The sequence below is a fragment of the Rhinoderma darwinii genome, chromosome 2 (genome assembly GCF_050947455.1).
Source record: "Rhinoderma darwinii isolate aRhiDar2 chromosome 2, aRhiDar2.hap1, whole genome shotgun sequence".
Taxonomy (NCBI): Eukaryota; Metazoa; Chordata; class Amphibia; order Anura; family Rhinodermatidae; genus Rhinoderma; species Rhinoderma darwinii.
Window position 1 is genome coordinate 165103111 of NC_134688.1, and position 25101 is coordinate 165128211.

Consider the following 25101-nt stretch of genomic DNA (forward strand, 5'->3'; position numbering starts at 1 on the left):
ATGTCATTGCCTATGCTGGTATTTTACTACACTGCGCTTTTGCCGCACGCAAATACACGCAGCAAAACCGCAAGTAATACGCATCGTGTACATTGACTGTTAGGGAACCCAACAATTTTCATGTTGCTTCTATGAAATCTGTCCTCCATGTCAGTCAACTTAGCAGTGATCTCTTTAAACTACTAACATTGTCCCTTTAGTTGCTCATGTTCCTATCAGTGCAGCGTCTTAGTCAGTTCTTCAGCTGCAGGTCTCCAGCTGATTGGCACACGAGCAGCTAAAGGAGCATCATTAGATATCTATCTGTGGATTGTTGCCAGTATTTTTTTTTTTTCAATAAATCCATCACTTAGGAACAATACCGTACTTGTGCGATTTCCCCGGCTCTCCTGTACATTCTCTGCTTTCTCACCAGTTGAAAAGCTGAGTACAAGAGAGAACCTTATAACAAGAGTGGAATTAGTGCACCAATAGTTCAAACCACAAGATTCGGCGACACAGTGTGTTTTACTGCGCATGCGTATCCTCTTGAAAGCATCACTAGAATAACGTGCCTGGACCCACATGAAGAAACAGTAGGGGGCGCCACTTGGAGATTGTAAATTCAATAACTTGAGATTCATACATCCAGTGGGGAAAAGTATTTGCTTAAAATAAGGAATACTTTTAGGTGCACTTTCGTTCATGGCAAAACCACTTTAAGCGTTTGATTTTGAGGTATTTAACCTCTTTTGAAGGGGGTTGCTCTGGAGTTTCCATTTTATTTAGCTTTTATTTAAATCTACTTCATCTTTGTCTGCATTTTCTTGTCATTTTTAAAATATCGAAGATAGGTTTTAGGAGCTATATTAGCCAAAACAAATATGCCCAATGCCGACCTGCGAGGGGAGGTTAACATGAGTAAGCTCTGCAGCAGGACCAATCGAGAGGAATCAAGGATATTTTATCGCTAGACCGGAATAAAGCAATTAGATACACATTTAATCACTGATAAGGTTTTGGCAAAAGTTTGAATAGAGGTTGACAACCCTCAAAGATTTTAGTTAGAGTCTCACTGAATAGTAAGGGTATGTTCACAATGCCTATTTTCAGACGTAATTTGGGCGTTTTACGCCTCGAATTACGCCTGAAAAGATGGATAAATTACACCTGCAAACATCTACCCATTGCTTGCAATGGGTTTTACGATGTTTTGTTCAGACGAGGTGTAATTTTACGCGTCGCTGTCAAAAGACGGCGCGTAAAAATACGCTCGCGTCAAAGAAGTGCATGTCACTTCTTGGGATGTTTTTGGAGCCGTTTTTCATTGACTCTATTGAAAAACAGCTCTAATTTTGTCCGTAATGGACGCCGCAAAAAACGCGAGTACTTGCAAAAATGACTGAAATTCAGGAGCTGTTTTCGCCTGAAAACAGCTCCGTAATTTCAGACGTAATTTGTTAAGATGTGTGAACATACCCTTACACCTTTAAATGGACGACTACGACTAGTAGTCTATTAGTAGTCGATTACGCTATTGATTTAATCAAAATGACGGAACCCTTGCACAACTGAGACAAACGGAAACCATTGGCACCGGATCCGTCACCATTGAAATCAATGGTGATGGAAACGGAAACCTATGGTTTCTGTTTGTGTCTGTGAGAGCTCCGTTCTGACGGAAAGCTCCAATGGAACATGGGAACGGAGCCCAAGCGCAGATGTGAATGAAGCCTAGGTAGGAAAAAAGAAGGAGCAACAATCACTGTATATAGAAATGGTATTGACATTCAATTCAGAGGCTCCTTTTTAACTAAGCGCATTTCATTAACATATCATCATCAGCAGTAGGGAAAAAATAAAAAAAAATACAGACTTACTTTAATCTTTAGAGTAGAAAGCAGCAGCAACAAAGCATCGCAGTGACCAGTGTATTGACCAAAATAGTGGGGGGGGGCACCAACTTTAGGAACAGGACTGGTAAAAAAATAAGTACACTCAGCAGAAAGCGGTTTTGGGCAGAGAAGGCATGGAGGAGGGAGACCTTCACACAGAACTTACAGAAGAACAGAGGGAGGAAGAAGGTCGCAGTGGTGTTTCTATCCCTTATTAAAATGGTACTGATTCCCTCTATTTTGTATGTTAAGATTAATTGCCCAATATGGCTGCCCGATAAAATATTTAAAGCCATAGAAAGTTTATTCAGGTACTTGGTTTGGAGAGGAAGGCAGCCGAGAATAAAATTGAGCCATGTACAGAGGCCAGTTGATTCGGGGGGATGACTATTCCTGTAGTCAAACTACTTTATATTGCAGTTCGGGTTGAAATGATCTGTGAGAGAAAGGAAAATATAGTTTATATAGAACTTATAGGGAGTAAGTTTCCCTTTATGAAGAAGTTTGATGCTATTGAGTTACTGAAAACAGGCATAGTGGCAGACTTAAAGCAGGCTGAGTTTCCAACAGCAGTAATGGCTCAAAAAGTGTGGAAGGTTCTAAAATATAAAGTTGGAAATAATGGATTATGAAATAATGCTCCAATATGGGGGAAAAGAACTCTGGGTAATGAATATTTTAAACTACATTATTCATTCTGGGTAAATAAAGGTATATATAAACTCTCTCAACTGTTTAGAGAAAATAATATTCGTACATCAAGAATTGAGTATGGAATTTGGGCTCTCCCCAAGGAGTTTTTTCGGGTATTTGCAGATTAGAACAGCTCTAGGGCAAAGTAAATATATAACCCTAAGGGCAGATACACACGAACGTTGCGTTTTTGCGCGCGCAAACAACGCTGCGTTTTGCGCGCGCAAAAACCATTTGACAGCTGCGTGTGTCATCCGTGTCTGATGCGCGGCTGCGTGATTTTCGCGCAGCCGCCATCATAGAGATGAGGCTAGTCGATGCCCGTCACTGTCCAAGGTGCTGAAAGAGCTAACTCTTTCAGCACCCTCGACAGTGAATGGCGAACACAATATCGCAAAACCTGTAGAAAAAAAAGAAAAAGTTCGTACTTACCGAGAACTTCCCGGCCGTTGCCTTGGTGACGCGTCCTTGGTGACGCGCCTCTCTTGACATCGGGCCCCACCTCCCTGGATGACGAGCCAGTCCATGTGACCGCTGCAGCCTGTGCTTGGCCTGTGATTGGCTGGAGCTGTCACTTGGACTTAATTGTCATCCCGGGAGGTCAGACTGGAGGAAGAAGCCGGGAGTTAGCGGTAAGTCAGAACTTCGTTTTTTTTTCTACAGGTTCATGTATATTGGGATCGGAAGTCACGGTCCATGGTGCTGAAACAGTTTAACTCTTTCAGCACCATGGACAGTGACTATCTCCTGACGTCGCGTACCGATAATTTTTTTGCCGGGTTCGGCCAAAACGAGTTCGGCCGAACCCGGTGAAGTTCGGTTCGCTTGTCCGGCTTCACTCATCGCAAAGACACTCCGTTTGGATGTTCGGAAACAGAAAAGCACGTGGTGCTTTTCTGTTTTCATTCATCCTTTTCACTGCTGTTGCGCGAATCGCGCTCGTCCCACGGAAGTGCTTCTGTGTGGTGCGCGTGATTTTCACGCACCCATTGACTTCAATGGGTGCGTGATGCGCGAAATACGCAGAGTTATTGAACCTGTCGCGCTTTTTGCGCAGCAGACAAACGCTGCGCAAAAAGCACGGACTGTCTGTACTGCCCCATAGACTTGTATTGGTCCATGCGTGCCGCGTGAAAACCACGCGGCCCGCACGGACCGAATACACGCTCATGTGAATCCCCCCTTATGCAGTCTATGCCTGAGGTCGATGTTATTGCCAAGCAAACCAAGATAAAAGGGGTTAATATCTAGAATATATGGAATTTTGATAAAAGGAAGTAGGAAGGAATTGTCGATAGACGTAAGAGCCAGATGGCAAAGAGATGTGGGTGAGCTTCCGATGGACCAATGGGTCAGAATAACTAATGCCATTCCTTACCTGTCAAAGAATCCAGCATATAGAGTGACTCAACTATACATATTATATAGAGCTTATTTCTCTCCATATAGTGGCAAAATTTTACAAAAAACGAGAACACTGAATGCCCGAAATGTATAGTAGTTACAAGGGAGTCTTTTCCATATGCTATGCAAATGTGAGAATGATACTGGAGAATGGTGCTGGATCGAATCAAAATTGTCTATGAAGAAACTGTACAGGAACATGCTGTGGTATGTATACTAGGGCAACTAGAGCGGCTACACTTACAGGGATCTAAGAAACAGGCTATTAGAAAGCTGCTTTATTTCTCCAGAAAGGTGTTAATGTCTAAATGGATAAGAGATGAAGCTCCTAGTATGCTAGAATGGGAAAGATATATAAATTCGGACTTACAATTTGAGTATATATATTTGTGTCAAATTAATAGGAAACATACATTTTATGAAATTTGGTCTCCATGGACGTCGCTTCATGGTGAACGTGGGATAATGGGAGAGTAGGGGGGATGAGAGAGAGAGACATTCCTTTTTTTTGTTCACTATTTGGTAGGGCACTGGTGGCTATGATTCCAGTGACTTCGATCAATATATATCGGTTAAGATTGAGGATATGGAGAATAGACTGTTGGATCTCTTATTATAAGTTATACAAAAGAAAAGTTAATTCAAGGAGATTTTTGAAGACTAAGGATCTTTTTGGGATGTAGAAGTGGCGGGGATGGATTAGCCAGAAGCCTTCTCCATCGATATATTCAAGATGGAAACGGTGTATATTACTGGTTATGTGGATTGTACAAAGATTGATTTATAAAATTTTGATTGATTTTGTGTCTTGAAGTTTTGTGAGGATAATAGGGAGGGAAGGGGGTGGGCAGGGGTAAATTATATATTGTATGTCTTATTTTTGAAAAACTGTAAATAAAGACTAATTTGAAAAAAAAACCTCTGCAGAAAGCGGTTTGGGGCAGAGAAGGCATGAAGGAGGGAGACCTTCGCAGTGGCGTTTCTCCAGGATGTGTCCAGCTTTTACTGGCCTCGGTGGAGTATTTTAATGCTCCAGCATCACCTGCCGTGTCCCAGGGAATCAGTGGCCCGTATTACGACCGAGTGTTCTCGGCAGCATCTGGCATTCAGTCAGCTGTAAGCGGCTGTTATCGACGGCGGGAAGTGTTAGGGGGCGGATTCGGCTTTCTCACGCAGCCACCTCTTTCATTGTGTGTAATAGGGTTCTCTGCTTTGAACAATCCAATTCTGTTTGAAGTGTCCCCTGGGGATAAGTTGAACACAAGTTGTCCTGCTGCTGGCCACAGTTGAAATTACACTGTACACAATGATGCATTACACAACCCCAATAGTAATCACTGGGCTGTCCATGTAAAGTACTGACAGTCTGGGTCCTCCAGATTGAGAGACCCTCTTTGTAGCTGCTCTCCACACCTGCTAGACTTTGAGGGTCCAGAACGAGGGACCCACCACTGTTAACTCAGAATTCTATAATAAGGTATTTAAAAATCGGCTTTCTAAACCAGACAACCCTTTTAACCTATTAATCTATGCAAATCTTTGTAGAGCTGAATACTTTAAAAATTTGTTTTATTTCTACAAATATGAAAATGTATTGTTCTATAAAAGAGAACCTATGAGGGTATGTTCACACAACCTATTTTCCGACGTTTTTCGTTAAGCGTGTGAACATAGCCTAAGACTTTTGTGTAGGGCCTATTCAATACATCCTGCTTTACTAAAAAAAAAACATACATTGTCTATCACAGCTGAGTAAGCGTTGAAAGATAGGCTAAAATACTTAGCAAAAACACAATTCTGAAAGAGAAGTGTAAAGATTTTGTGAGTAATTCAAATGTTATAGGAAGTGTATCATTTTTATATTTGTAGCTATATTTTCATAATTCAGTAAGAATAAAAAGGTTAAGGGCCGTCACAGAGGAACATTGACTGTGCTTATTATATTGTTGTACATTCGTATATTATTGTACATTTAATGGAACAGTACAAACTATAATTAGAATCAGTGCATTACAAGTGCTGGAGAAATAATAGCAAAACCTCTTCAAACAATTTAATAAACTTGGGAAGGCAATTGATATTATTGCGATCGAGCTAAAAAATCTCCTCAAGGCATGACAAACTGAATGATGATGATGAGGGTATTGTTTGTGCTGGGGAAAAATGATCATCAGAGTATGATTTTAATATGGTATATTAGGGAAAGTATATCCGAGCACTATAATTTGTTTAATTTTCATTAAAAAGTATTTTCTGCAGCAAAATATGGAACATGTGCATGTAGCCTAAGGCTAAATGCATACGTTGCGTCATTTGATGCGTAAAATCCGCACCAGAACCGCAAGTATATGCACGTAATTCCGCAGCTAAAACTGCAGTAACTAATGGTGTGCCTTTTGATGCGTTTTTAGGTGCGATTTTTACATTTTGATGCGGAAATAGGTGCGGTTTTATGCTGCGGATTTTGATGCGTTTTTCTGTAAAACTAGCCAGATACAATTCGCAAGCGGAAACGCATGATAAATTGACATACTGCTGATTTTAAAATATGCAGAGCAGGTCAATTTACGTGCAGAAAATTTCTGCATCGTGTAGATGAGAATTGTTGAAATCTCATTTACTTTGCTGGTACTGTATTACGCGACGAATTTGCCGCATGAAAATCCGCGCTGCAAATCCGCATGTAATATGCAACGTGTGCATTCAGCCTAAGGCAACATGCACACGTTGCGGCATTTGGTGCAGAAAATCCGCATCAAAACCGCAGGTAATTCTGCAGGTAACATCCGCAACTAGCTGCGTTTTTTTAATGAGTTTTTAGGTGCGTTTTTTACATTTTGATGCCTAAATATGTGTTTTTATGCTGCAGATTTTGGTGCGTTTTTTTTTTTTTTTAAATTAGTCATTGACATGCTGCGGATTTTAAAATACGCACCACAGGTCAATTTACATGCAGAAAAAATCTGCAAAGTGTAGATAAGATTTCTTGAAATCTCATTTACTTTGCTGGTACTGTGTTATGCTGTGGATTTGACACACAAAAATACGCGCGGTAAATCTGCACGTCATGTGCATCGTGTGCATTTGGCCTTAGGGGCTGGTCATACTTAAAGGGGCTCATTACATTATATACATTATACAAATTAGAATTTTTGGCAGGGGAACCAAGCAAATATTTTAATTCCTTACACCGTGTTCCAAATTATTGTGCACATTGGATTTAAGTGTCATAAACATTTAATTATTAGTTTTTCAATTAAACTCATGGATGGTATTGTGCCTAAGGGCTCTTTGAATCATTGTAATCAATCTCAGACACCTGTGATAATTCGTTTGCCAGGTGTGCCGAATCAAAGGAAAACTACTTAAGAAGGACGTTCCATATTATTAAGCAGGCCACAGGTTTCAAGCAATATGGGAAAGAAAAAGGATCTCTCTGCTGCCAAAAAGCGTGAAATAGTGCAATACCTTGGACAAGGTATGAAAACATTGGATATTTCAAGAAAACGTAGGAGTGATTATCGTACTGTGAAAAGATTTGTGGCTGATTCAGAGCACAGACGGGTTCGTTCAGATAAAGGCATAATGAAAGGCATAAAGGCACTTCTTTGCCACGTAATTTGAGCTGTTCTTCATTGAACTCAATGAAGCACAGCTCAAGATTTACGAGCGTCTCAGACAGCTCGCAAAATGCGAGGAGGAGCATTTACGTGTGAAACGAGGCAGCTGTTAACAGTCTGTCTTTTCACACGTAAATGCCTCTCATTGTGTTAACATACCCTTAGGGCTCTTTAGATCATTGTAATCAATCTCAGACACCTGTGATAATTAGTTTTCCAGGTGTGCCCAATCAAAGGAAAACTACTTAAGAAGGACGTTCCACATTATTAAGCAGGCCACAGGTTTCAAGCAATATGGAAAAGAAAAAGGATCTCTCTGCTGCCAAAAAGCGTGAAATAGTGCAATACCTTGGACAAGGTATGAAAACAATGGATATTTCAAGAAAACTTAGGAGTGATTATCGTACTGTGAAAAGATTTGTGGCTGATTCAAAGCACAGACGGGTTCGTTCAGATAAAGGCATAATGAGGAAGGTTTCTGCCAGACAAATGAATAGGATTAGGAGAGCAGCTGCTAAAATGCCATTGCAAAGCAGCAAACAGGTATTTGAAGCCGCTGGTGCCTCTGGAGTCCCGCGAACCTCAAGGAGTAGGATCCTCCAGAGGTTTGCAAGTGTGCATAAAGCTATTATTCGGCCACCCCTAAACAATGCTCACAAGCAGAAACGGTTGCAGTGGGCTCAGAAATACATGAAGACTACTTTTCAAACCGTGTTGTTTACTGATGAGTGCCGTGCAACCCTGGATGGTCCAGATGGATGGAGTAGTGGATGGTTGGTGAATGGCCACCATGTCCCAACAAGGCTGCGACGTCAGTAAGGAGGTGGCGGAGTCATGTTTTGGGCTGGAATCATGGGGAGAGAGCTGGTAGGCCCCTTTAGGGTCCCTGACGGTGTGAAAATTACCTCTGCAAAGTACGTAGAGTTTATGACTGACCACTTTCTTCCGTGGTATAAAAAGAAGAACCGTGCCTTCCGTAGCAAAATTATCTTCATGCATGACAATGCACCATCTCATGCTGCAAAGAATACCTCTGTGTCATTGGCTGCTATGGGCATAAAAGGAGAGAAACTCATGGTGTGGCCCCCATGTTCCCCTGACCTCAACCCTATTGAGAACCTTTGGAGCAAAATATCTATGAGGGTGGGAGGCAGTTCACATCAAAACAGAAGCTCTGGGAGGCTATTCTGACATCCTGCAAAGATATTCAAGGAGAAACTGCCCAAATACTCACAAATTCAATGGATGCAAGAATTGTGAAGGTGATATGAAAGAAGGGGTCCCATGTTATCATGTAACTTGGCCTGTTAAGTTTTTTTTTTTTATGGAAAGAGCTTTTCATTTCTGTAAATATGACCTCCTGATGCGGCAAATTCAACAAATTACCATTTTAGTTCTCTTTAAAATGTTTTGATCTCTGTTGTGCATAATAATTTGAAACAGTGCATTTTGAGTTTTTTACTTCTAAAAAAAAATCTGTTATCATTAGGAGATTTGTTCAATAAAATTTGCATTATACTCCAACGGTTGATGGCTTGAAGATTATACTGACTGTCATTTGCATCGACTATTTAGGATAATCAGCGAAAAATAACATTTTCTTAATAATATGGAATGCGGTGTATTCCCATATTTCCAGAAACTCTGTTAGGCGTAAAAACTGCGCAGCGTATCCAACCTGAAACCCGCAGTACATTACGTCTGAAAAAACACACGTTCTTTTCAGACGGATTTTCCGCTGCGGAAAGCAGCGGTAAAAAACGCTCATACATAACTAGGCCGTTGTTATGGCGACGCATCCCTCCTGTGCAGTTCGGTCCGGCCTCCCTGGATGACGCTGCAGTCCATGTGACCGCTGCAGCCCGTGATTGGTTGCAGCGGCGGTCACATGGGATGTAACATCATCCCAGGAGGCCGGCCCTCTGATGTCATCCAGGCCGACCTCCTGGGATGACGTTTTATCCCATGTGACCGCCGCTACAGCCTGTGATTGGCTGTAGTGGTCACATGGGATGCAACCTCATCCCAGGAGGCCGGACTGGACATAGAAACACAGACTTCTGGGTAAGTATGTTTTGTTTTCTTTTTCCGTAGTTGCGATTTTTGCGGCGTAATCCCTGCGAATACGCCGCAAATGTCGCAACACTTGGCTTTCTGTTGCGGATTTTGCATCCGCATTGATTTCAATGGGGAAAACCGGCAATGGAAAATAAACGAAAACACAGCATAAATTGACATGCTGTGGATTTAAATTGCGCACTGCAGGTCAATTTATTGACGTTTACTCGTTTACGTTTTTTTCCGCAGCATGGGCATGAGATTTTCTTAATTTCATCCACTTTGCTGCTACTGAAAATGCTGCGGTATTTCTGCAGAGAATTCAGTTGCAGAAATTCAGCAGCGTTTACGCTAGGTTGTAACCCGGCCTTAACCCTTTCACGACCAAGGACGAAAATGCACGTCCTGGTCGGCTGCTAGTTCCCGCACCAGGACGTTCATTTTCGTCCGCATTTCAAACTGTCACTCTGTGTAAACACAGAGTGACAGACGCGCGCTGATCGTGGGGGCTACAGATGCTTGTCACGGCAATCGGAGGTCAGATAATGACCTCCGGGTTGCCATGTACGGAAGCCTCGGAGGAACAGCCTCCGGCCGTTCCTCCTCTGCTTCCTGTCAGTGTGACAGTCACGTCACAATGACAGTTAGAGTACATTACACTACGTGTGTAGTGTAATGTACTCTAGCAGCGATCAAAGCTGCAAGTCTAAGTGTCCCCTAGTGGGACAAGTAAAAAAAGTAATAAAAATGTTTTAAAAAAAGTGTAAAAATAAAAGTTATAAGTTCTATAAACACAAAATGCTTTTTTTCCTATAATAAGACTTTTATTATAGAAAAAAAATGAACACGTTAAAAAAGTACACATATTTTGTATCACCGCGTTCGTAACGACTACAACTATAAAACTGTAATGTTATTTTCCCCGCACGATGAACACCCCAAAAAAAATCAATAAAAAACGACGACAGAATCAAAAATTTTTTGGTCACCACCGCTTCCTAAATAAAGAATAAAAAGTGATCAAAAAGTCGCATGTACCCGAAAATAGTACCAATAAAAACTTCTATCCGTCCTGCAAAAAACAAGCCCTTACACAGCTTTTTTGACTAAAAAATAAAAAAATTATGGCTCTCAGAATATGGTGACACAGAATCATTTTATTGTGCAAACGCTAAAAAAAAGGACCAAACCTATATACATATGGTATCGCCGTAATCGCACCGACCCGCAGAATAAAGTAAAAATTTAATTTATAGCGTACGGTGAGCGCCGCAAAAAGAAAACCTAAAAAACGGTGTCAGAATTCCTGTTTTTTTCTCAGGATTGCAAAAAAATGGAATAAAAAGTGATAAAAAAAAAAAATTGCACGTACCCCAAAATGGTACCAATGAAAAGTACAGATTGTCCCGCAACAAATAAGCCCTCACAGGGCTCCGGTGGTGAAAAAATAAAAAAGTTCTGGCTTTCAGAACATGGCGATGCAAAATGTGCAGAGTGTTCGAAAAGCGGATAAGATCGGGCGCCATTTATCAGTGCGACACCAGTCACATATCTATGAATTATTATTTATTTACCCCATTATTATACCCTCTTATTATGCCCTGATGTTCTCCGCACAGATTACACACACCCCCACATTATAAACTGAAATACCAGCGAAACCCAAAACAGAAAAACTACCAAGCAAAATCTGCGCTCCAAAAGCAAAATGGCGTCCCTCCCTTCTGAGCCCTGCAGCGTGCCCAAGCTGCAGTTTGCGCCCACACATATGGCGTCGCCATACCCGAGAGAACCCGCTTAACGTTTTATGAGGTATTTGTCTTCTGTAGCACAAACTGGGCACAACATATTATGCACTAAAATGGCATATCGGTGGAAAATTGAAATTTTCACTTTGAACCATCCGCTGTGCATTAACCCATTTGCGCACTATGACTTAATTGCCCGTCACGGTGCGGCGGTTGATGTATGGAGCAGGCTCACGTGCTGAGCCCGCTCCATACACTGCGGGTGTCGGCTGTGTATTACAGCAGGCCCCCTCGGTACTAACGGACAGGAACAGCAATCGCTCTGTTACAGAAGCCTGTAAGAATATACTGCAATACATTAGTATTGCAGTGTATTGTACCAGCGATCCAATGATCGCTGGATCAAGTCCCCTAAGGGGATTGATTAATAAAATGTGTAGAAGAATTATAGTTATTAGTAGTGAGAATTTTTTTTTTTAAAGTTAAAAAAACAAAACACCTTTTCGCATTTTTCTTCTAAAGTAATGTAAAAAAATGAACAAAATTGGTATCGCTACGTCCGTAAAAGTCCAAACTATTACAATATACCATTATTTAATTTGCACAGTGCACACCTTAAAAAAATTTAATAATTGAAACCGCCAAAATCGCTGTTTTGTTTTTTTTGTCACCTTCGCTCTAAAAAAAAATGTAATACAACTTTTGAATCACTTTTTATGTACCAAAAAATGGTACCAATAAAAACTGCAGCTCCTCCCGCAAGAAATAAGCCCTCACACCGCTCTATTGATGGAAAAATAAAGAAGTTATGGCTCTTGGGAAGCGGGGAGTGAAAATCTAAAAGAAGAAAGCAAAAACTGGATCAGTCCTGAAAGGGTTAATTCATTTCTAATGAAAAAATGTATGACCCCATGTGGGGTATTTCCGTACTCCGGAGAAATTGCTTTATAAAAAAATGGTTGTTTTTTTTCCTCCGTTATCCCTTGTGAAAATGAGAAAATGCAACATTTTAGTGGAAAAAATTTTGATATTAATTTTCGCGCCCTAATTCTAATAAACTCTGCAAAAGACCCGTGGGGTGTAAATGCTCACTATACCCCTAGAAAAATTCCTTGAATGTTTTTCCAAAATGGGGTTACTTTTGGTGGGTTTCCACTGTTTTGGTCCCTCCAGTGCATTGCAAATGCGACATGGCACCGAAAACCATTCCAGCAAAATCATAAATCCAAATGGCGCTCCTTCCCTTCTGAGCCCTGCTGTGGGTCCAAACAGCAGTTTATTATGGGGTATTGTCGTAATCGGGAAACATTGCTTTACAAATGTTGGGGTGCATTTTCTTCGTTATTCCTTGTAAATAATAAAAATTTCTGTGTTGTTTCAAGTAAATTTTTATTTTTACAGACTAATTCCAATATATTTAGCGAAAAACCTGTGTGGTCAAAATGCTAACTATACCCCTAGATAAATACCTTAAGGGGTCTAGTTTTCGAAATGGGGTCGTTTATGGGCAGTTTCTGTCGTTCTGGCAGCTCAAAGCTTCTCCAAATGTACAGTGGGGCCTAAAACATTTTCAAGCAAAATATGAGTCCTGAAAGCCTCCGGGTGCTCCCTTCCTTTGGGGCCCTGCCGTGTGTCCAAACAACGCATTAGGGCCACAATGTGGGTATTTTTGAAAACAGGAGAAAAAGGGTGATAGATTTTGTGGTGTGTTTCTTCATTTTCATGTTCACTTTACAAAGAAATCGGTCTTCAAACAAATACTTTTATGAAAAAAGTGAAATTATTTTTTTTTTCACCTGATATGCATTAAATTTAGCAAAGAACTGTGGGGGCAAAATAATTACTATACACCTAAATAATTATGTTATGGGGTCTAGTTTTTGAAATGGGGTAGTTTATGGGGAGTTTCTATCATTCTGGCAGCTCAAAGCCTCTCCAAATGTACAGTGGGGAATAAAACATTTTCAAGCAAAATATGAGTCCTGAAAGCCTCCGGGTGCTCCCTTCCTTTTGGGCCCTGCCGTGTGTCCAGGCAGCGCATTAGGGCCACAATGTGGGTATTTTTGAAAACAGGAGAAACAGGGTAATAGATTTTGTGGTGTGTTTCTTCATTCTCATGTTCGCTTTACAAAGAAATCGGTCTTCAAACTGATACTTTTATGAAAAAAGTGAAATAATTTTTTTTTTCACCTGTTATGCATTAAATTTAGCAAAAAACTGTGGGGTCAAAATACTTACTATACCCCTAAATAAATAGCTTATGGGGTCTAGTTTTCTAAATGGGGTCGTTTATGGGGAGTTTCTATCGTTCTGGCAGCTCAAAGCCTCTCCAAATGTACAGTGGGGCCTAAAACATTTTCAAGCAAAATATGAGTCCTGAAAGCCTCCGGGTGCTCCCTCCCTTTCGGGCCCTGTCGTGTGTCCAAGCAATGCATTAGGGTCACAATGGGGGCATTTTTTAAAACAGGAGAAACAGGGTGATATATTTTGGGGTGTGTTTCTTCATTCTCATGGTTGCTTTACACAGAAATCGGTCTTCAAAGTGATACTTTAATGAAAAAAGTGTTTTTTGTTTTTTTTTCACCTGCTATGCATTAAATTTAGCAAAAAACTGTGGGGTCAAAGTACGCACTACACCCCTAGATAAATACCTTAAGGGGTCTAGTTTTCTAAATGGGGTCGTTTATGGGGAGATTCTATCGCTCTGGTAGCTCAAAACCTCTCCAAATGTACAGTGGGGCCTAAAACATTTTCAAGCAAAATATGAGTCCTGAAAGCCTCCGTGTGCTCCCTCCCTTTCGGGCCCTGTCGTGTGTCCAAGCAATGCATTAGGGTCACAATGGGGGCATTTTTGAAAACAGGAGAAACAGGGTGATATATTTTGGGGTGTGTTTCTTCATTCTCATGGTCACTTTACACAGAAATAGGTCTTCAAAGTGAAACTTTTATGAAAAAAGTGAAATTATATTTTTTTACGCCTGCTTTGCATGAATTCTTACAAAAAAACTGTAGAGTCAAAATACTTACAACACCACTTAATAAATACCTTAAGGGGTGTAGTTTTCAAAATGGGGTCACTTGTGGGGGTTTCCACCATTCTGACACCTATGAGCCTCTGAAAACCTGGCCTGGTGCAGGAAAACAAAATGTACTTCAAAATGTATAAAATAATTACTAAATTTGTAAGTCTTCCAAATTGCTCCAAAAAAAATTTTTTTTTTCAAAAGTGCTGCCAAAATAGAGTAAAGAGATGGAAATATATATTTAATTAAAAATATTGTACAGTGTGTATGTACATATGTGACATATTGCAGTTAAAAATAAGGAAAAATGATAATTTTTACAACATTTCTTCAATTTCTCTATTTTTTTATTAATTTCCGCAAATCGTATCAGTCTACTTTTACCACTAAAATAAAGTACAACATGTGACGAAAAAACAATGTCAGAATTACTTGGATATTCAAAACTTTCACAGAGTTATTCACTGATAAAGTCAGACATACCAGATTTGACAAATCTGGCTTGGTCATTAAGGTACAAACATGCCCGGTCATTAAGGAGTTAAGCTGATGAGTTGTTTACTGACATCACTAATACTTTTAGGGTAGGGCCACACTGTGCGGCCCTGACATGGTCACAACGCAGCTAACAAACACCATGTTCGGTGCGGCTGTCAAACAGCCTGTTAGTGGCCGCATGTTAACGCTGGTAAACCGTCCCTTTATCTGCAAAATCGTGCGGCCATGAATTAATACATCCTTTATGGCCGCACGATTTTGCAAATTACAACAACTTACCCCCTATTCATTCTCTATGGCAGTGCCGGAAAAAGCCGAACACTGCACTCGACTATCTCCGGCACTACCATAGGGAATGAATGGAGCGGCAGTGCGCATGCGCATGTAACCGGAATACCTCTTAACCAGGTATTTGTCAGCCGCTCCTACATAGTGCCAGCGCGGTTGTTGGCCTCGTTGCGACCGTGTCAGGGCCGGTCCGTGTGGTCGTACCCTTATAGACATTACAGCTCAATGACAAAAAGAGGCGTTGCTGCCCATAGCAACAAATATGGTTCTAGTAGTTGGTTGCTACAAGCAAATCTATCACGTTTTATGAGAATTCATGTTTAAATGATAGGAATTTGCCTGATCAAATGAATGCTTAGGTTATAGTGCAAACCATGCAATAGCTCAGTTTAATTGTATTAATAGTGATGTCATCACAGCAACTAATGGATCATTCATTTTCTGGCGATATGTAATCATATGAAATGGAGATACACTGCTTGTATTTATATATAGATATATGTTAAGTTATAAATCAACATTACACAATGAAAAAAATCTAGATTCTTATCCATTCTTTAGCCATGGTTAAACACCTCCTAAATTGCAGAGTAGAGTGAAAATCATCACATTAGAAGTATGACGTTGAACATCTAAGCAGCAAAAAGGGGAAAGATGGATCCAGCGTGGATGCGTTTAAAATGGAAAAAGTTCCAAGTTTAATTAATCAAATAATTCTAAAAAGAATAAGACTTGGTTGAAAGTGTAAGATACTGGAGTGTGAGGAAAATATCCAGTGTAGAAAAAGCCTACGCGTTTCTGACGCTATCTGCGTCCTTAGTCATGGCTGCCATGACTAAGGACGCAGATAGCGTCAGAAACGCGTAGGCTTTTTCTACACTGGATATTTTCCTCACACTCCAGGATCTTACACTTTCAACCAAGTCTTACTCTTTTTAGAATTATTTGATTAATTAAACTTGGAACTTTTTCCATTTTAAACGCATCCACGCTGGATCCATCTTTCCCCTTTTTGCTGCTATACACCATCGTGAACCGACACGAGGATCCGTGCGGGGTTATTCTAATGAACTAGCAATACAAGGTGAGCTGGAGGCTTTCTTCATTTCTTCGTTACTGTTGAACATCTAAGGGTATGTTCACACGGCAGCGTCCGTAACGGCCGAAATTACAGGGCTGTTTTCAGGAGAAAACAGCCCCGTCATTTCAGCCGTAACAGCATGTGCAGTTGCTTGAAAGCTGCGTCCATTACGGACGTAATTGGCGCTGCTTTTCATTGGAGTCAATGAATAACGGCTCCAATTACGCCCCAAGAAGTGACAGGTCACTTCTTTGACGCGGGCGTCTATTTACGCGCCGTCATTTTACAGCGGCGCGTAAATATACGCCTCGTGTGAACAGACAAACGTCAGCCCATTGCTTTTAATGGGCAGATGTTTGTCAACGCTATTGAGGCGCATTTTTCTGACGTAATTCGGGGCAAAAACGCCCGAATTACGTCCGTAATTAGTGTGTGTGAACATACCCTAAAGGTAAAAAGATACTATAACCTACACCGATGCAGATCCTTGACAATGACTAGTCAAAACAGTCAAACCTACTAATTTTTAGATCCTGCAAATAATGACACTGGTGTTTTGTAAATTTGTGGTCAAGTCCTACCCCTCTGCTACTGACTACATTTCCTCATTAATCCCCAGATATCACCCTAAATTCAACCTCTGCTCCACCAATGACATTACCCTCTCAACTGAGGGGACTGTCCACACTCAGGAGCTGTAACAAAGTCACAGGCATATTAAACGCAGATGACATTTTTTCAAAAGTTATTAATATGACTTAGGCATTAGAATACACATTGCAAATGTATAACAGTTTAGAAACCAATGTTTATCTTTCAGCAGACCAGTTGTAGCGTCCATGGCCGCGGGCCGTCGGGTTTACTCACCTCCTGACGCCCGCAGCCATGGATCCGTGAGCGCTGGTTCCCATCACCTTCCTAGGAGACGCCAGCGCTCACTTCCGCTCCGTTCTGCTGTGTCCCGTAGGGTGCGCACACGCTCGTGCCCGGCCTTAGAGGGCCAGCGCGCGCACAAAGGAAGTTGTCATCATCATCAACTGCCATGATTTCCTGGTCTATAAGAAGGCCCCAGGCCTTCTGATCCTTGCCCGAGCGTTGTTAGTTTATCCCAGTCTGTTTTGCAAACGGTCCCTTAGTTTTTCCCCTTCCAGTTGTTACCCGTACCCTGTTTCCTGTTCCTGTGTCCAGTACTGTTCTTGTTCCTGTGCATACCAATGTTGGAGTCGTGCCTACTGCAGCTGCTGTCTTCTGCCACGTCCAGTTTCTTCTGCCACGCCTAGTGTCTTCTGCCACGTCCAGTGTCTTCTGCCACATCGGATACTGCCCGCCACGTCTGGCGCTACCTGCTGCACTGGCCTCCATCCGTGCTGAAGCCACAGCCTCCGTCTGGACTAGTTCAGGTACCCAAGCGTTACTATCTACTATTGACTTTCATATAGACTGTGACCTGGTCAGCTGCCTCTCCTCTACGGCGGAGCGGCCTAGTGGGTCCACATACCCTGTGTCCGTGACACCAGTAATCTAACACAGTGGCGTAGCTAGCAGGGGGGCAGAGGGGGCATTGACCCTGGGCCCACTGAGATGGTGGGGCCCACTGTGACCACCGCCGCCCCCACCATGACCGCCGCTTCCGCCATGACCGCCGCGCCGCTCCTGCTGCCCCTGCTATGACTGCAGCTCCCACACCACAATACTCTAGCAGACGTGCCACACACTAGGCATGTCTGCTAGAGCACACCTCTGATGCTGGCCACCAGAGGGGAGCAGAAGAAGCCTGCGTGTGAGGAGAAGGTAAGCAAGTACCCCTCCCCAATAATGAATGGATACAGGGATGATGGGATTTGTATACAGGGATAATGGCTGATATATTCAGGGATGATGGGTGTTAATGCAGGGATGATAGCTGGATTAACCATCATCCCTGCATATAACCCCCATCATCCCAGTATATAACCACCATCATCCCTGTATATACCAGCCATCATTCCTGTATATAAACCCCATCATCCCTGTATATACCAGCCGGGCTGGTATTTACAGGGTTGATGGATGTTATAAACAGGGATGATGGCTGGTACATACAGGGATGATGGGGGTTATACACAGAGATGATGGCTGGTATATATAGAGATGATGGGGTTGTATAAAGAGATGATAGAGGTTATATACATGAATGATGGCTGGTCCAGACATGATCACTGTATATAACCACCATCATCCCTGTTTATACCAGCCATCATCCCTGTATGTACCAGCCATCATCTACGGGACCCGGCTGGAAGAAGCGTAAGTGAGCGCTGGCGTCTCCTGAGGAGGAGACAGGGACCAGCGCTCACAGTTCCATGGCTGTGGGCGTCAGGAGGTGAGTAAGCCTGATGGCCCGTGGCCATGGGCATGACAGTATCCCCCTCTTACGCCCCCTCCTCTTGGGGCCAGAATGAGAGAAAAACTTCTTCAGGAGAATAGGGGCATTGAGGTTCTCTTCTGGCTCCCAGGCAGGACCTCTCTTGAGGACCAAACCCCTTCCAATCCACCAAATAAAAGGTTCTTCCACCCACTCTCTTGGTGTCCAGGATCTCCTTGACCTCAAAAGTCTCTGATGAACCGCTGGGAGCCACTGCAGGAGTGGAAGTCTTGGAGTAGCGGTTCAAGATCGGCACCTTCAGCAGGGAGACTTTGAAGGAGTCTTGAGGGTAGGAGGCAGCCGAAGCTAGTAGGAAACAGGGTTCACTTGTTGCAATACCTCGAAGGGTCCAAGGAACCTGGGAGCAAACTTTTGCGATGGCACCCTCAGCCGGATATTCCTAGAGGACAGCCAGACCTTAGTGCCTGGAAGGAACTGTGGAGGCTCTCGTCTTCTTGTGTCTGCCTTTCTCTTCATGCGGTCAACCGCCAGCAGAATAGAAGATTGAGTCTCCTGCCAGATCTGTAGAAAGTCCCTGAATGCAGAGTCAGCTGCAGGCACCTGGGACGTAGTGGAAACAGGAAGAGGTATTCGAGGGTGCTGGCCATAGACAATGAAGAATGGACTCTTAGCGGTGGACTCACTAGTGTGGTTGTTGTACGAGAACTCAGCCCAAGGAAGCAGCTGCACCCAGTCATCATGCTGCCTGGAGATGAAGTGTAGTAGATAGTTCTCCATAATCTGGTTTATTCTCTCGACTTGACCATTGGACTGGGGATGGTAGGCAGAGGAAAAGTCCAACTTCACATCAAGGAGTATGCAGAGAGCTCTCCAGAACTTTGAGGTGAACTGAACCCCCGATCTAACACAATATGTAGAGGTAAGCCGTGCAGCCGGAAGATGTGTATGATGAAGGGACTGGCCAGTCGGGAAGCAGACGGTAGGCCGGTCAGTGGAACGAAATGAGCCATTTTGGAGAATCGGTCCACCACCACCCAGACCGTACTGCAACCAGCAGAGAGAGGCAGGTCCGTGACAAAGTCCATAGCAATATGTTGCCAGGGGGCCTCGGGCACAGGCAGCGGCTGGAGCAGACCCGCCGGTTTGGAGTGGGCAACCTTATTTGCTGCGCACATCGTGCAGGAGGAGACAAAGTCCGTGATGTCTTTGGAAAGCGTGGGTCACCAGAACTGACGAGCAATCGGGTCTCGGGTCTTACAGACACCCGCGTGACCTGTGAATTTGGAACTGTGCCCCCAGCGGAGGATTCTTCTCCTGTCAGCCAAACGCACAAAAGTCCTCCCCGCTGCAGGACGGGTTAATGATACTCTGTGGAGACTCCATAGTGTCCTCTGTCTCGAATGACCTGGACAAGGCATCGGCCCTCACATTCTTGTCGGCCGGAGGGTAGGGGAGCTGAAACTGGAACCGGGCAAAGAACAGCGACCACCTGGCCTGATGAGGATTCAGTCGTTGGGCCGTCTGGAGATAAGTGAGGATCTTGTGGTCTGTAAATATCAAGATGGGATGAACTGCGCCCTCTAATAGATGTCTCCACTCCTCCAGAGCCAATTTGATGGCCAGTAACTCCCGATCCCCAATCTAGAAAGTTGTGTTCTGCGGAAGAGAAGAGCATAGCGTAATAGCCACATACCATTGACTTGCCCTTGGAGCCTCTCTGGAACAGGAGTGCACCAGCACCGACAGAGGAGGCGTCCACCTCCAACGAGAACTGTCGAGAAACATCTGGATGATGGAGGATAGAGGCTGACGTGAAGGCACTCTTCAGGCTATTAATTGCGGCCTCTGCCTCTGGAGTCCAAACCTTGGCGTTCATGCCTTTCTGGGTGAGGTTAGAGATAGGAGATGTCAGTGAGGAGAAGTTTGGAATGAACTGTCTGTAGAAATTGGCGAATCCCAGGAAGCGCTATATGGCCCTCAAGCCTTGAGGGCGTGGCCATTCCAGGACGGACTTTACCTTTTCAGGATACATCTTGAGCCCTTGATTCGAGATAATGTAGCCCAGGAAGGGTAGAGCATCATTCTCGAACACGCACTTCTTCAACTTGGCGTACAGGCGATTCTCCCTTAACGGCAGCAAAACTTGGCGGACATGTCTCTGATGAGTCATTGGATCTGGTGAAAAAATCAAGATGTCATCAAGATAGACCACAACACAAACATAGAGGTCACGGAAGATGTCATTAATGAACTCCTGGAAGACTGCAGGAGCATTACACAAGCCGAAGGGCATTACTTGATACTCATAGTGTCCGTCACGGGTGTTAAATGCACTCTTCCATTCGTCTCCCAGGCAAATCTGTATTGGGTTGTAAGCCCCAAGCAGGTCTAGTTTAGAAAAAATCTCGGCACCACGTATGCGATCAGACAATGGCAATGGATACCTATTTTTTACCGTGATCTGGTTAAGACCCAGGTAATCGATGCGAGGATGCAGAGAACCATCCTTTTTCTTGATGAAGAAGAACCCGGCTCCTGCCAAGGAGGAAGACTTCCGTATGAAGCCCCTCTCCAAGTTCTCCTTAACATAGGCAGACATGAACAGAGTCTCTGGCAAGGAGAGAGGATATACCCTACCATGGGGAAGGGATGCACCAGGAACCAGATCGATAGTACAGTCATTCGCCCCATAATGACTGAGCAATACTGCCAAGGACCGCGGCAGTAGAGGCTGAGCCGAACTAATCTGTACCAGGCAACAGTTGAGACACTCGGAGGCCCACTTGAGAACCTTTCCAGAATTCCAGTCCAGGACTGGGGAATGTAGTCGGAGCCAGGGCAGGCCCAGCAGCACAGGATTGACGGCATTAGCCAGGACAAAGAACGAGAGGAGCTCGGAGTGGAGGGCTCCCACTTGAAGCCTCAGTGACTTGGTCACAGCTACAACTGGGTCTAGCAGAGGCAGTCCGTTCACAGATGCAACCATCAACGGCCTTTCCAGAGGGGTAGTGGGCAATTGGAGAAGATCCACCAGAGTCCAGATACTCAGAGACCCGATGCGTTTTTTCGCCGGACACTATGGTCACGGGAATGGATAATTTAGACGAAAGTCCTTCTTTACCCAAGGTTGTCTCTCCCACCAACCCTAGGCTCTGGGGCTTTTGAGGACACAGACCCACAAGATGGCCTCCGAGGCCACAATATAGACAGGGTCCCGAGATGTGTCTGCATTGTCTCTCCTGGGTAGACAGCTTAAACTGTCAGGCAAAGATAGTCAAAACTTATAGGCAGAGGTCAATCACAGGAAATCCAAAAACTAATGTAATTTTACTTGAGTATTACTTGACTAGCTAGGAAGAAACTAATTGCTCCTGCAAGGAACACAGTAAACTGAGGATGTTTTATAACTAGGGAAAGCTGGGTGGATAATTTGGCACATGCTGGCCCTTTAAGGCAGAGAGAATCAGTGCGCACTAGAACCCAGAGCAGAGCGTTTGCGGCGTGGGAGGCCACCAGATGCTAACATCAGGGATGAGTATCCAGGAGGGATCAGACACCGGAAACGTATAGAACAGTGGCGGGGAGTGGCGGCCATAACACTTTTTTATCATTTTAAACAAAAATTTGTATCAATGTGTAGAAATTATTGAAATGATAACAGTTTATTACTCTACATGACACGGTTGGAATCAATATCTGCTTTTGGTTGATTCCTTCATTTTAGAGGTTTTTATATAAACTGTGGTGTGCTTGAAGAAAACCTGAAAGCAATCTTTCATATCTTTCTTAAAACAAATTATATATTAACTCTGAACAATGAAAATGTATTATCTATATGTAATATTGCAATGTGTTTTCAAAAACAGCAAATGTGTGCTTCATACCTTCGCAGAATAATATAAACCTTGAGGAAAAGATAGTCCAAAGGAAAGATTTCATTAAAAATAAAGTGCGATACTTTTAGATCTACAGAATGGATAATATATGATATTGGACAATAAACCAATCATTAATTAACAGGAAATAAATAGATAGATAAGATTATTCCAGTCAATTGTACACAATGTAAAAAAAAATTGATTTAAAAAAACGGAAATATCCTGCATAAATGACATCTCACTGACAACAGATGCTAGATATGATCCGCTATCTTTGGAGATATTGGTACACTGTTAAATGCAATAGTCTCTGCTTCATCTGTATGTAAGGTTTCAGTGCTTGCATTACGTTTGGTACTGTTTGCCTTTCATGGGTCGTAGGTAATTTGTCTATATGTTACAATTGCAAATGTAATGTAAAGGGACATTGGTCCACACAAGTTGAATCATGTTACCTAGTTGCTGCTGTAAGCTTCTTGTAATGATGATTGTTTTCTATCTTTTTATTTATAGATTTTGCTCAGCTTGTTTGTGGCAGTTATCTTGGACAATCTAGAGCTTGATGAAGATTTAAAGAAGCTCAAACAGGTAATCGAATCAGTTATTGTTTCTGCTAACGCAAATCCGTTACAAAGACAGAGGTGTACAAATTCATGTTAACCTTTTCCCGCAAATGGACGTAACTACCTGACCAAACCGCAGGTGCATTGCCGCAAATAGATGTACAACTGATGGCACAAAAAAAGAGCAATATACAGCCGACATCCTACTAAAATGGCAAAGTTGAGATTACTCTGATCCCAGATCCCTTGATCAATGGTAACTGTGGCATCTAGGTGTAGAGGGCTCCCTTTGTTACTCCATCGGTGCCCTGCGATGCGATGATGGGTTGCCACGGCAGCAGGGGTGGACGTATGTAGCAGGGGGCCCTGTGCAAGAACAGTTTATGGATCCTTTACTCTCAAATCATAAAGCATTCCGCTTATCATAGAGAATCTCCCGTATGCCTCTCCAAGTATTTAATAAATATTAGGATTCTGCAAGCTGCTTTTGAGGTAGCAGAGAGTCCCCCTTGCCTGCTGGGCCCATGTGCAGCTGCCCAGGTCGCATATATGATCTGTCCACCCCTGCATGGCAGTCGGAGGCCTAGCAAAGGCCCCCAGGCCTGCCATAACTATATGCCTATTAGGCAGTGCCAAAAGCAGGACCTAATAGATTGCCTGTTAGTGTAATACTGACAGGCAATATTGCTTTGGTATACTGAATATACTAAAGAATTATAGAAGCCATCAAATGATGATTGTAAAAAATAAAAGTGTTCACGGTAAAAATAAAAGTAAAACAATTTTTCTTAAAAGTGTTAAAAAAAAACACATATACGTCTACCTGCGCTCACAAATATACTAACTCAATATGGAAAGATCTCGGGGTTTAAGGTTAACTTTAACAAGTCTGAGGTGTTGAATATAACTCTTTCGCGGACTGATATGCTGAAGGAGCAATCAACGTCCCCTTTTCTCTGGTCCAAGAGCAACATTAAATATTTAGGAATTCGCTTGTCAAATAAATGTTCCGATTTATACCACTTAAACTACTCCCCCCTTCTTTCAGAAGCAACTAAGTTAACTAAAGAGTATGATATTCCTCTTCTCTCATGGTTAGGCAGAAAGAATCTGTTGAAGACTTATATTGTGCCCAAGATTCTGTATGTACTACAAATGGTCCCTGTGGGCCTTCCACAGGTTTTTTTCAAATCTCTGAGAGGGATTTTCTCTAAGTTTCTTTGGAATCATAAGAAGCCAAGACTTTCTCACTCACTCTTAATAACTAAAAAAATAGCTGGAGGTGTTGGTATGCCTGACATGCAGTTATACTATAAAGCTATCCAGCTTAATAGATGGATGGACATGGTTAAGCCTTCCAAAGAACGAACCATTATCCTTGCTCTGAAGTCTCTGTGGGAGGCCTCTTGTTATAAGAATTTGTGGAGACCTGCTCCAAGGGTATTTAGAAAACCCTCTTTTGACCCCCTGACTAAGGGAATGTGTGAGGTTTGGTACTCTTTATGCCCCTCCCTCATGCCATCTCCTTCCCCTTGTTTACCGATGGGGCTTGTACCTGACCTTCTGAACATAGACATTATAGCATATCCAGACATGTGGGAGGCACTTAATAGATATTCTGTTAGGGATATCCTGATCATATAGTACCGGATGAACTTCATTTCCGAACACATTTACCAGGGATACGCCTCACATTCTTACAGTATGCTCACTTCAAGAAGCTGTGCTCGCAATTTTTAAACCTTCATTCCTCACTTAGAGATGTAAATGATATGGAAAAGATATTGTTAGCTCAGACTCCCAATACTAGGAAAATTTCAAATTTGTATAATACCTTAGTGAGTAGGTCCTCGTCTGTTAAGCCTGCCTTTATTTCATCAGGGGAAGAGGAGACAGGTACTACCATCTCTACCACTAAAAACTACTTTTATTCTTAGAAATTCACATGGTTTCTCGAATTGTGTGCGCCTTCAGGAAAATCATTATAAGCTTTTGTCCAGATGGTATA

General features: G+C 42.8%; 1 protein-coding gene across 3 annotated transcripts in view; it reads left to right on the top strand.

Moving 5' to 3' along the window:
• NALCN (sodium leak channel, non-selective) overlaps positions 1-25101 on the top strand; it is a 722821-nt gene that overhangs the window by 481348 nt on the left and 216372 nt on the right. For all 3 annotated transcript variants that reach the window (XM_075852442.1, XM_075852444.1, XM_075852443.1), the window contains one exon: positions 23044-23118. In XM_075852442.1, the coding sequence (XP_075708557.1) occupies positions 23044-23118 (75 nt within the window). The remainder of the gene's footprint in view (positions 1-23043; positions 23119-25101) is intronic.